Genomic DNA, 13326 nt, shown 5'->3' on the forward strand with positions numbered 1-13326 from the left:
AGACAATTACCAGATCTAAGATTTAAGAGGCAACTTAAATTGGCATTAAATTTTTTTCTTAAAGTGATTTGATGTAGATCCTGTTCTTTCATCTTAAAATACAATGAAAATTGAAAGTTATTATTATTTTTTTTAAATTTATTTTGGGCTGCGTTCAGTATTTGTTGCTGCACACGGGCTTTCTCTAGTTGCAGCAAGCGGGGGCTACTCTTGATTGTGGTGCGCGGGCTTCTCATTGTGGTGGCTTTTCTCTTGTTGCAGAGCACGGGCTCTAGGCACGCGGGCTCTAGAGCTCAGGCTCAGTAGTTGTGGCGCACGGGCTTAGTTGCTCCGTGGCAAGTGGGATCGATCTTCCCGGACCAGGGCTCAAACCCATGTCCCCTGCCTTGGCAGGCGGATTCTTAACCACTGCGCCACCAGGGAAGTCCCGAAAGCTACTTTAAAGTACCATATCTTCTTTTTGTATTGGAGCAGAGTCTCTCAACCGTGGCACTATTAATGTTGAGTCAGTAGATAACTCTTTGTTGCGGGGGGCTGTCCTGTGCCTTGCGGAATGTTTAGCAGCGTCCCGGGCCTCTTCCACTAGAAGCTAGTAACCCCCCCGCCCCCGCCCCCAACACACACACAGTTGTGACAAACAGAAATGTCTCCAGACATTGTCAAATGTCTCCTGGAGGGCAAAATTACCCGCCCCCCAACCCGCCCCATTTGAGAACCACTGCCCTGGAGAAAAAATATACTAGTTAGAAAAATATACTAGTGAAGGTTATTAGATAACGATTTAGAAATAACATCAGTTAAGATGATTTCCCCAAAGCATAACAATCACGGTAGAGGAAAAATACAATTATAATAATATTAATTTTAGAAAGTGGGTATTCTGACCAGTTAGCCATGCAAAGTTGATCTCCTGTTTTTCAATATGCAGAGTTGGAAGTTTGAGGAGAGATACTTTCTAAAATAGTAGACCCACTCCTCCTGCCTCAACTCTCTTCCCATAATTTAGTGGCAATAGACGTATCAATCCAACTCTGCATGTTGCGTTTCCTGAGATAAGATAATTTGGCAGTGTATTTCTGTAGTTCAATAAAAATTCAAATAGTCATTTGAGACAATTCAAGCCTCATTTAAAACAACTGACTGGTTGTTTTTCAAAATAGTTTCTCCATTTCTTTTATAAATTTCTTGACTAGTTAAAAGGATAGTTCTAGAACCCCATGCCTAACATTTCGCTGACATATCAGAAAGCCCAGTTTCAACGGCCAGAAACTTTATGAAGAGAGTTTAGCTGAAAGCATGCCCTCCTTTTCCCTCACTATCCCCTCATCATTCATTGATATCTTAGAAGCCCATGTTCTTCTGGTTAGCATCAAGAGCATGCTTGTTTGTGGTAAGGGTACTGATGGAAATGTGTTTATTTCTTTTCAGCTTTAAAATAGGTATAAATATAGAGCAAACTGATTGTTTTATTTCAGGACTGAAGCAGTTACTTGCTTCTGAAATCACTTCCTATATAGTATCTTACTCACTTTTGACTTATGAGTCATGATTTAATATAATCTAAATATAACATCCTGGTGAACTGATTGGAGGAGTAAAATAAAATAAGAAAGATTTGTATGTTATATATGCTGTTTGAAATGGGATCAAATCAGAAGAGATTTGTTTACCTTCTCATAGCTTTTTAAAGAAGACGGTTTGTTATACTATAGCCACTAAAATGTTGATTCTAGAATGTAGAATTTATTACTTAATGTTAAATTTACCTTGGAAATCCAAATTTCATGATTCTGAATATCTTCCCATTTACGTTATTCCGTGGAGTATTTCTATAGGAGCTGAATATAGTATTGAATATAATAATGATACTGATAGTTAACACCTGCTGCTTAGTACAGGCCAGCATTGTTCTCAGCACTTCACATATATTACCTTTTCTGATCCTCCTACCGATACTGTGAGGTATATAGTAGTAGTATCCCATTTTACAGATAGGGAAACTGCAGCACAAAGATGTTAAGTAACTTGCTCAAGGTCACAGCTGCTAATAAACAGCCAAGATTCAAATCAGAGAAGCTCCATTCCAAAGCCCATTTTCTCAACCACTAGGAAAGTCAGAACCCTTGTTTAAATGACTCTATGTTGATTTAAGCCACAAAATTCAACATGAGGATCTCATTTAACATCAGTGGTACATTAGCTGATAGTTTACTCCAGGTGCTTTTAAGTTTTTATCACAGGCAAGTCTGTAATTTTTGCCTGGAAAGATCATATTTTACTTGACTATAAAATTGTTTTCAAAATAGAAGAAGACATCTAGCTCATTAAGTGAGTAACAAAATGCTATCAGAAGCCATTATAAGATTATGTTATTTTATGAATTCCTACTGCCTGTATCTTGTATGTGATATAAGAAGTGATTAATCATCTGGTAATGAAGCTCCTTTGTAACAAAAGTGAATGTTTAAAAATACTGGAGACAAAAGTCTTAAGAGCAGTGTTTGGCCATGTGGGATGAATACACTTAGGCACATAGCTCCTGTCTGTCCTATAGCAGTAGGCACCTGCCATTAAAATTTATCTTCAACATCACTAATTGTTTCACATTTTTATGCATCCTGGTATGATTTTTGCCTCAACCTTCAGGCATTCAAGTCCTGTATCCTTTCCCTCCTCTCAAATATTCTGTTTCCTTGGCTACCTCTCAGGGCAGTGAGTGAGCAGAAACAAACACAGATGTATGCCATAATGGGACTTATAATTTCAGTGATGAGGAAGGCCATCATATAAACAAATGTAAGACTGCAACCGTGACAAGTGAGTCAAAGAACCTTCCAGGGAAGTTTTCCTGAACAAGTGATACTTGAACTGAAGGATGAATAGGGATTAATGTAACAGAGAGGAGAGGGCAGGGCTCTTCAAACACAGGGAACAGAATATGAAGATGTTTTGTGTCTGGAGAGGGAGTGGTGAGTGTGAGGGATTGACAAAATGAAGGGAGGCTAGAGTGGACTGATTAAGGGGGAACATTGTGCATGATGGGGCCAGAGAGGCAGAGTGACCTGACCATGAGTGACCTCATGTGCCATGATTAGGATTTTGTCTTCACCCTGAGTGGAAAGCCTGGGGAAGTTTTTCTCGCATGTTCACTGTTGTTTTAGATGGTATTGAATGAATTTTCTTTTACCACAGACCATCATTTCCCAGCATTATAGAATACCCTTCATGCTTCTAACTGCAAAAACACACCATCACCACCACCACAAGCAGTTTCTGACCAAAAAACAATAGTATCACGTTATAAGAGTCCTTGCCGCTGATAGAGTAACACTGAAGTGCCCCTAACCGGGGCTGTGACATTTTTAAGAATCCTGAAGTATAGTTGAGTTTCTCAGTTCTTGAATGATACTAGCAGTGCCTTTTCATCTCTCTGTTTACTTACAGTTGAGAAACTATATTGGATAATGTTGAATTTGGAGGTATTATAACTAAAAGATTACCTGTTATAATGCAGACAAATTGGGCAATAAATGTTTTCAAAGATACTGATTTTTTAAATATACCAGTTTAAAAATTATAGTGTAACTTACATTCAGTAAAGTGCTTGAGTCTTAAATGGGCAGCCTGATGAATCTGTACATATGTAACCACTGCGCAGAACAAGATAGCTTTCTAGCCCCCAGTACCCTGGTACCTCCTCCCAGGTTATAACCCCTCCCTCAAAGATAAGCACTATTCTGCCTTCTAATACCATAAATTAGTTTTGCCTGGTTTTTTTTTTTTTTTTAATTTATTTTTGGCTGCGTTGGGTCTTTATTGCTGTGCAAAGACTTTTCTCTAGTTGTGGTGCTCGGGCTTCTCCTTGCGGTGGCTTCTCTTATTGAGGAGCACGGGCTCTAGGCCCGCAGGCTCAGTAGTTGTAGCACACAGGCATAATTGCTCTGCAGTATGTGGGATCTTCCCAGACCAGGGATTGAACCCGTGTTCCCTGCATTGGCAGGCAGATTCTTAACCACTGCACCACAAGGGAAGTCCCAAGTTTTGCCTGTTTTTGAACCACATATAAGTGGAATTATACAGTATGTATTCTCTTGATCTGGCTTTGTTTGCTCAGTATTGTCTGTGAGATTGATCTATATTGTTGCTTGCAAACTCAGTTTGTTCTTTTTCATTGCAATATAGTATTCTATTGTATGAATATACCACAATTTACTCATCCTTTCTGCTGTTGACAGATGTTAGATCATTTGAGTTTAAGTAATGATGAACAGCTTGGTGAAACTAAAGTGTTTATCTTGTTTGGGAATGGTTTTATTTTGCTTCTTCTTCTGTTTGTAATCAAGCAACCTATCGTTTTGTGGTATAAAATTACCCCGGGTTCTCAGGTTTCATAAATATAAGTGAACCATATGAAATTGCCATTTTATGGGTCAGAATTGGTTGAATGGTATTTTCCAGCAGGCTTTGTTTCTGATGATCTGATCTTCCTTTCAGCCAGAGACCTTGTAACTACTGTGAAACCTCACCTATTCAGTTGTGAAACACTAAGAGTTTAGTGAGCAGTGTTCCCCTCTTTCTTTCATTCCTTTAGATGAGGATCAGGAGGCGCTGATGGGTTTAGTGATGAAGCCACTATTACAGAGAGGTTATTGAAAGAGTTGGGAATGGAAGCCAGGAATCCTGGTATTCTTTACTCCTGTTCTAGATACAAATTCAGCTTTCATTGTGTTGGTAATTTCAGTATAGTCATCCACTTGTGACTATACTATCAATTTTAATGTAATATTATTTTCCTTTTTTCCCTCAATATGGGTAATCATTTTGGGGTGAATGACTTCTTTGATCAACAAATTATTTTCCTTTTCTCCAGGGTTATAGTGAAGCAGATTGCTGGTGGCTAAAATGTTACATTAAATAGTGACTTTTAATATGAGAGTATGATTTTTATTTATTTTATTACTTTTATGAGAGAAAATGAGTTACACTTGCCCCCAAAGAAGCCTGCTTATGCTTAAAGTTTTGATTTTTCAGGAAAAAAGGAGTTAGGAGAATAGGATGTTCTTCATTGAACTCTTCTTCTTGTCCTTTTATTATGTTCTTAAGCCTGTTTTAAAGGTGGTTTTTCTTAAACAGTAGTAGTATTTAAAATGACAAAAACAGTATTTTAGGTTTTCTAATACTTAATACAACTAAAATAAGATTAGCATGACTCTGAGAAATTAATGTATATCTATCCTGTAAGAGTTGTGTGAAGGTCCACCTGCCCCACGTTTATGAACTTCATGGGATATCAGCATTTGGCAGGATTGACATTTACTAAGTAGATACACCATTGGTACTCCCAGACTACTTACCAGCAGATGGAGCTTACAAAGGACTGATGCTAAACCTCTCAGGTAGATAATTAGCAAGTGAACTGAAATGCTGCAACTCCTGGGAGGGGGGAAGGGGTTCTGTCATGCACACACTGTAATTTCTCTCCCGCTCCCCCCATTCCTCCTTGAGTGTTTTGGCAGCTGGTTTAGGACTTTTGTTTAAGTATCCCGAAGTGTATAGGTTGTTTGAGATGGGACAGAATTAAGAATTGAGATGCTTTATGACAAAACAACAGAAAACTCTATGAACACAGCTCTTTGATCAACAGAGCTACTGAGTCTTAGGAACCAAAGAAAGCACTTTTTACACTTTACATTTAAAAAAAAATCAATATACCTGTAATAAACCACCCAAATTAGGAATTCTTCAGAGTAGTTTTGTTAACTGATTTTAATTTGAGGTAACTTCCCCCTTTTTATTATGAAGACCAAATGAGAAAAACCTGATTACCTCCTTTTACCTTCCTGGCTATGCCTAGTCCTTACCCAACTTTTCTAGGTTTGTGATACCCTTATTCTTATCTCAGTTCTCTTGCTCCGTTCCTTTCAGTGTCCGTTTCAGTCTGCCTTTCATTATCACCTCTTGTCTCCTAAACTTGTGGTGTCTTGTTAGGGAAACCGACATTGTTCGTGGGCATTTGGACTGCAGCTTGTGTTCCTTAGCCTGTGTTTGCCCATCCTACCCAATTTTGACTATCAGTTGGCAACACTTAAGTATGAAACCCCTGAGGATCTGGGACTTACCAGCCATTGATGAAAGTTTTGTTTGTTCTGTTTATTCAAATTATTGAATGGCTTCTTTGTACAATCAACCTTCAACATGACCCTGTGCAGTCTAGTTCCTATCTCTCAGCTTGTCCATGTAGTAGACATTTTATTTAGCCCCTGCAAGTTTATACTTTCATGTTACCTTTAGACAGCAGAATTCAAATTTCATATGTTGGCCTAGAAAATGTTAACTAGAAGGACTTCTAAGTACCTTACATATTTGGATTGTTTATTATCTACTTTTGACCTTATACTGTTTCTTTACCCTAAACCCTAAGATTTCTGGGCTTTAAAAACTTTTAGTGCAGGGTTTCCCTACCGTGGCATTATTTTAGGACGAATATTTTTGTTGTAGGAGACTGTCCTGTGTATTGAAGGATGTTTAACCTCATCCCTGGCCTCTACCCACAAGATGCTAGTAGCATCCCTCCCTAATTGTGACAACCAAATGTCCCCTGGAGGGCACAGTTGCTCTCATTTGAGAACCACTGGTTCAAGGTCTTCCAGGTTATATTTCCACTTCTACAGTCATCTCCTCATAGAAATATAGAATGGTTCCAGAACTACAAATACCTGTGTATCTAAAGTGGTCAGAGAATGGCATGTTTAGGGTCGTGCCATTCATTCATTCACTTATTTATTCAGTGTACATTTATTGAATGTCTACCAGATACCATGCTAGATGTTGGAAAGAGAAAGATGAATAACACATGGTCCTGGTACCTATCTTAGTACTGAATACATCAGTTATTCAGATTACTGTGTCTTACTAGGGTGCTGTGTTTGTACAGAGGAAGAAAAGATGTAGTGCTGTGCATGTAGCAGACTTAATACTGAATGTCTGTTGATAATTGAATGAATGACCTTATATAATAGAATGAGTATGGACTCTGTAATCAGACACATCTGCATTCGAATCACAGTTTGCTGTTCACTACTTTCTTGTCATATAACCTTGAGCACATTACTTAACATTTCTGAAGCTTAAGTGATATAACATGCACAGTTTTTGGTGAAATCCCAAACTCACATAAATGTATCAACAAATAGTGGCTGCTATTATTATTATTATTATTTATTACTACTTATTATAGAAAGGATCCCTGAATGTCTAATCTTGAATGAGTGAGCGACAGATCTTTGTGGATAAACAGTTTTTTTAAAAATGGAATTAAATAAATTGTCTCTTTCTTGGCAAGGAAGGCAGCTGTCCAAGTCAGCTAGCGTTGAAATTGCCTGCATAGTAGGAGCCAGAGGTTGAGGGCTAGAGGCATAAGGATCCATGAGACTTAGAAAAGAGAGGTGGTTGAGAGAATCATGTATCACATTTGCAGAAAGGATTTAGAAAAGGTTTATAAGCAGACATGGTCAGATAGGAGTTCAAATAACAGGATTTAAGACAAACTCAAACACTTTGTCAGTTTAGAATTGAATCTGAAAGCTCTTAAGGGTTTACCTGAAATCCTCTCAAATGTTTCTCTTCCTTCCCTGAACCCTAGGTTATTGTCTGTATCTTTTGTTTTTCACATTTAAGCTTATACTACCTCGTATTAGTACTCAAATCTTCAAAGGACTGCCTTACCTTCAGAGCCAGATTAGAAGCTGGTTGAAGGCAAAAACAATGTATTTATACAGATGTTTTTCAGATCCATGTACCTATTAGCAGTATTCCTGTATTTGTGGAATGAAAGAATGCAAATCAACACAGTTTTAAAACAGGACACAAGCAACAATATTTCAAGTTATTCTTACCTCTTTAAAGCACTTTTGAGATCTAAAGGCAAAACTGACCTCTCCTTAATTTGGCATTTGATATACTGATATCTTACATAGTAATTATTTTTTTAAGTCTTGGCAAGAAAAAACTTGATTTTCTTTAATCTTAACCTATAGCCTAAAATTAAGAAAAGTAACTAATAAATATTGAGTGACATTACTAAAACATGCTTGAATGTGCACATATCATTTATTTAATTAAAAAAAATTTTTTTGAGATATGTAAAACAGTGTTGTCCTTTTACTGATGGCTACCTTTATATATAGTGTCAGATTTCAAGATTGTATTGGCTTTGAAAATGCCTTGGATTTTACTTTATATTGGTAATACTATTAAACTATATCCTTTCTACGAAATCCACATTCTTGGTAGAGTTGAGCGTTCAGATTATTTATGTATATTATCTCACATCTAGATTAGACTTTGGTCGTCTAAATGGTTTGAAGCTGAGGATTTTTATAAATAATTTAGCAGTACATTCTTACAGAAGTGACCGTATCTAGCTTGACCAAAGTTTAGTAATATAGTCTTTTAATATTTAAAATGTCTTTTCTAAAAATTGTTGCAAAATTATAAAGTTTACAGAACCTTCAGAATACTTTTCATATAATAAGCAATTTGCTTCATCTGGTATCTTTTGTTATTTCTTTTGTTTTGATTTTGTTTATTAACACAGAAAAGCTTCACTGGCCTGAGCAAGAACTTGCTAAGAAGTCTATTCTAAATGCAGAAGAGTCCTTGATCATTGACAGCAAAGGAAGCATTTCACATTTATCTCCTGGAATACTAAAGGACATTTTCACAACTGGAACCAGTAGTTACAATGTCCTACTACAGAGCAAAGAGGAGAAAAAACATCATTCACAAAAACAGTCTTCCTCCAGCTACTCCAAAAGATGTAGAAAACCCAGCAAATCTCCTAGCTCTTCACGTAGTAAAGATCTTCGCAAGATGAAAGCCCCAGTGCCTGTGATGAGCAGTGATACTTGGTACTGCCTAGAAAGGCAGCCTGCTGTTTTTGTCACTAGTTCAGTGTCAAGTCCTGTAAAGTTTACACATGGTATCTCTGTTACAGGAAACAGCACAGTACTGCCACCTAAACCCAAAAATGAAAGAAAGGTCAAGCGACGCCATTTCTCCACTCTTCCAAAGCCAAAGCCGCGGCCTCAGCTGTCTAGAAGTTTTGAAAAAGGAGATGACTTTTCTGGAAAGAAATTTTGTATACTGACTGCTATAAAGCCCACCAACTTGGAGAAAGAAAAAGTGAGATTCTTTAAGTCTGACTATACCTACAATCCTCAGTTTGAATATGCTAATCCTTCTCTGCCAAGTGTGTTAGCCAAGCACAGCAACGCAACTGACCGGTTTCTTAAGCAGGTAAAATGCTACTTCAGTAGTGGTATTTCATTTTATGTAATGAAAACAATTATTTGCCATCGTATAGAAAGCCAAAAAAAGTTGTTTTAAAATATTCCAATTATTTATAGTTAACTCCCATCCAGGACATGTAAATATGTGACAAGAAATCTCCAGGTGAGTGTCAACAGTTCATATGTAAACTACTTTGCACTAATCAAAATCTATAAAGAATCTATTATATAGACGTTATGTCAGGAAGCAACTACATTAGGAAAAAGCTTCAGATTCTGGTTCCAAGCTTTCATTTGGGAGTTACAAACTTATGGCCCATTCGTCAGCCCACAGACAAGTGTTTGTTTTCTTTTTGATTTTGAATGCATTAGATGGAGCATGCAGTATCTCCGGTTCTCCCTGTTATGTTACATTCTCAGCTTGCTTAGGCCCCTAAAGGCATTTTGGGGACTAGGCTTGATACTTGCCAGAGGACTTTTTAATGCTTTACTGAAATTGTTAATAATCATCAAATATTTAAGTACTCATTTAAAGAAAAAATAATGGAATTTAAAAAATTATCTTCAAAGTTAGCAAATCACAATGTGGATGATATAAGCAACACTTTCCAAATTGCTCAGTTTAGATACTTAGCACACAGTTTTGTGTGTTAAGATCTTAATAAACTTCAAAATCCACTTTATTTGAGGAGAAGTTGGCTGATGTTTACCTTCAGGGCACAGAGTTGAGATCATAAAAGCAGACTACATTTGGTTAAATTAATTTTGTACAGGTTTTTATAATGCATTAGGTTCAACTTGGCTTTGTCAGTGATTGAAAATCTGTCTGTAGGCTAGGTGAAGCTGCGTGATTCCGTGATTCCATTTGCCTGTGGCAAATGCCCTATTTTAGCATTTTGCTGCAGTGCAAGTTCTTTGGACTTGCAGCCAGCAAATTTTTTATTGTTTGTTATAAATTACATGGAATCTGACCAGTCTTTTAAAGCCATTATGTAAAGCTTATTCTAAGATTAAAACAATTTTAATCTTGCTATTTATTTTCCTTTGTTAGAAGAAACCTTTTCTACTGCGTTTTTTTGAAGGTACACCCCCCCCCCCTTTTTTTAATTGAAGTGTAGTTGATTTACAATGTTGTGTTCATTTCAGGTGTACAGCAAAGTGAGTCAGTTTATACATATACATATATACACTCTTTTTTAGATTCTTTTCCCATATAGGTCATTACAGAGTATTGAGTAGAGTTCCCTGTGCTATATAGTAGGTCCTTATTAGTTATCTATTTTATATATAGTAGTGTGTATTACATTCCCTTTTTATTGAAATATGATGAAATTGTGCTAAACACTAATAAAAAGGTCAGCTATTATTATTTTGGCAGTGATTTTATGATTTTTTTCTTTTTTTGGTGTGGAAATTGCAGTTGATTGAATAGGGCTTTCACTCACTTAAAATTTATGGTAATTATAAAAATGCTATTTGGTTTTTTTCCCCCTTAATGCTGAAAGAGACAGCTGAGATTTCTTTACCAGATTTCTTTAATTTGGAGTCCTACTGCAAGCCCTACCAGTTGCGAAAGGGATTTCCCACCATTAGGTCAAAATGAATGCTCTTTAATTTTCTTGGATGGGAGTTAGGAAGCATCAGCAGCTCCAAAGATTGAGAACTGACAGGGCTTGGTTTCTGGCTCTACACTCTTTATTTTAACCCAATTCCAGCTTCTTATGCTTGGGTTGTTTGAGGCTTCTAAACAGCACCAGCAGTCCTAGCTGGCTGGTACTTCAAATGCCACCATTTGGGAGAATGATTGCAGCAAATGCCAAATGTACTTTTCAAACCACTTTAATCAAAAAGGGAGATTTATCAGAACAAGACCCCCATAAAATATGCTTAAGTTCCTACTTAGCATCTGAATGAATTCTGACATGATACATCCTTCCCCTCCACAGCTGTGAAGCTAAAGCAGCAGCTTCAGGGCTGGTTTCAGGATTCAGAAATGTGCTGCGCAGAGGGGCCAGGATGGCTGAGTAGCCCATTCTTCTCTGGCCTTCACCCTTGAGGCCTTGCCAACCCCTAGCTGACAGTCTCTCAAGTTTCACGATCTGGATCTTTCCAAGGCAGGCAATCTATATTGTTGTTGGAGAGTGGCCGCGGTCCTCTTTAGTGTACAGATAGGCAGAACAATGCTAAATCCATGCAGAGATTAGTCTACCATAGTGGAACTAAGGTAGTGCTCAGGTTCTGGTCATTCCTAATTGATTGCCCTGTCAATGTCAAGGAGTTCCAGGACTCAGTTTTTTTCTGGTCCTGGCAATAGGTTCCTCAGGAGGCACTTAGGCCCTTTAGGTGGTTCAGAGCATCTAGCATGGGCTGCAGGACTTGAATATAACTCCAGGTGGAGCCTGCTGAACCCTGCTTAGCCTCTTGCTGGCAGCCATGATGGGCCTCAGCTCCCAGACCCTTGGGACAGAAACTGAAAATGTCTGTTTTCTGAGGTTGTGGACCTTTGCAGGAAAGAGTGCAGTGCTTCCCGGGTGCTGAAGAAGGGATCTGGGATGAGAGAATGCTGAAAGCTGTCCAGCGTCAGGTGCCTGCTCACTAGTGGGTCAGAAGTAAATCCTTAGTGGCACATTTGAGCAGTCAACTGGCAGCCAGTACACTTTCTGCCTTACTTCTCTGGCTGACCATCCTGGGAAACCTAGATATAAAATCCATATGGCCTTAGACCCAGCACATTGTTGAACAAGATTGGAAGTGAGAGATGAGAAGGGTCTTCAGGGCAGTGTTGGGAGTCCTTGGCAGTATTTCCAACAGTCAAATGGAAATTACATATTTATGTGATAAAGCCAATGGGTAGTTTAAGTGACTGATTTTCCACCTCTAGCTGGAATCGTGTCTCATTGTAGATTATGGCTAGGATCCTGCTAACTGGAAGCCCTGATTGGTAGAGTGATATATAACAACATATGGGAAATAAGTCAACTTTTGTTTGGCTTGATAAGGTAAAGTTTGAATTATGTTCTTATTTGTTAACAAAACTGGAGCAGTGGGGATCATTAGTGATTGGTAAATGGGGAGAGAAGGAAGACTTTGCGGTGTTGGGTAGAGACCCTGGGCTGAGGCTACCCCTCTGGCTGTCAGGGAAGAAAAGGTAAAGGTGTGCAGAAGGAGTTAACAGAACAGGCCTGAGACTGCCATCCTTAGAAAGGCCTACTTGCAAGATTAACCTGAGCCTGGCGTCTGGGAACTTGACTGGTAAACAGTTTCCTACTCTGAAATAAAACTTTCCCTAAATGATAAGAGTAGCTTGCTGTGCCTAAATTGTGCAAACAGTATGTTTTATGTTACTTCTTTTCCTTTAGGGAGTCTGGAATTTTAGAATGTGCTAGGCATAGGGGTGCTTATGTGACCAGCCGATAATAAAAACCTTGGGCACTGAGTGTGTAATAAGTTTCCTTGGTAGACAAATCTTTACATGTTCTTACAACTCAGTTGCTGGAGAAGTTTATTGCATTCTGTGACTTCATTGTGAGAAGACCCTTTTGAAGCTGCTTCTTGTTTCCTCCAGACTTTCCTGGATATAAGAAATGAGGAGTGGTGGGCTTAAGTTGATTTTTTTAAAGGCATTTACCTTCAGATTTTAGAAAAAGAAGAAAAAACTGTACTGTCCAAATAAAACATCTCCATGGGCTGTATTAGTTGTCAGTTTGAGATTCCTGATCAGTTACAAGGTCTGGCTTCTTACAGCTTTGTAAAGGGCCATTGTGTTGCACAATTCCACAGGGTGCCATTCACAAATTGAGCCTGGGCCTTACATTCATACAATAGAGTTGGTGTTTACCATAAGCATGGGGTTCTTCTTTGGCATTATAATACAGTACTCCTCTAATACTTTTTAGTTGTATGATATTTGTCTTAGAAGTTCAAGTAAATTAAATGTATGCTAAGTTAGAAATGTTGCGTGGAGGGTAGCTGGGAAAGAATGAACAAAAAAAGCATACTTGTTTTATTATGAAATTGTTCACACTGCCTTTTTTTC

General features: G+C 38.0%; 1 protein-coding gene across 5 annotated transcripts in view; it reads left to right on the plus strand.

Annotated features, from left to right (window-relative positions):
• Nucleotides 1-13326, plus strand: part of MATCAP2 (microtubule associated tyrosine carboxypeptidase 2) — an 89526-nt gene that overhangs the window by 15408 nt on the left and 60792 nt on the right. For 3 of the 5 annotated variants that reach the window (XM_059932702.1, XM_059932698.1, XM_059932700.1), the window contains exon 2: nt 8597-9297. In XM_059932702.1, coding sequence (XP_059788685.1) covers nt 8872-9297 — 426 coding nt within the window. In that variant the 5' untranslated portion in view covers nt 8597-8871. The remainder of the gene's footprint in view (nt 1-8596; nt 9298-13326) is intronic. The other 2 variants (XM_059932699.1, XM_059932701.1) reach the window with 2 other exon arrangements.

This window comes from Balaenoptera ricei, chromosome 9 (genome assembly GCF_028023285.1).
Source record: "Balaenoptera ricei isolate mBalRic1 chromosome 9, mBalRic1.hap2, whole genome shotgun sequence".
Classification (NCBI taxonomy): domain Eukaryota; kingdom Metazoa; phylum Chordata; class Mammalia; order Artiodactyla; family Balaenopteridae; genus Balaenoptera; species Balaenoptera ricei.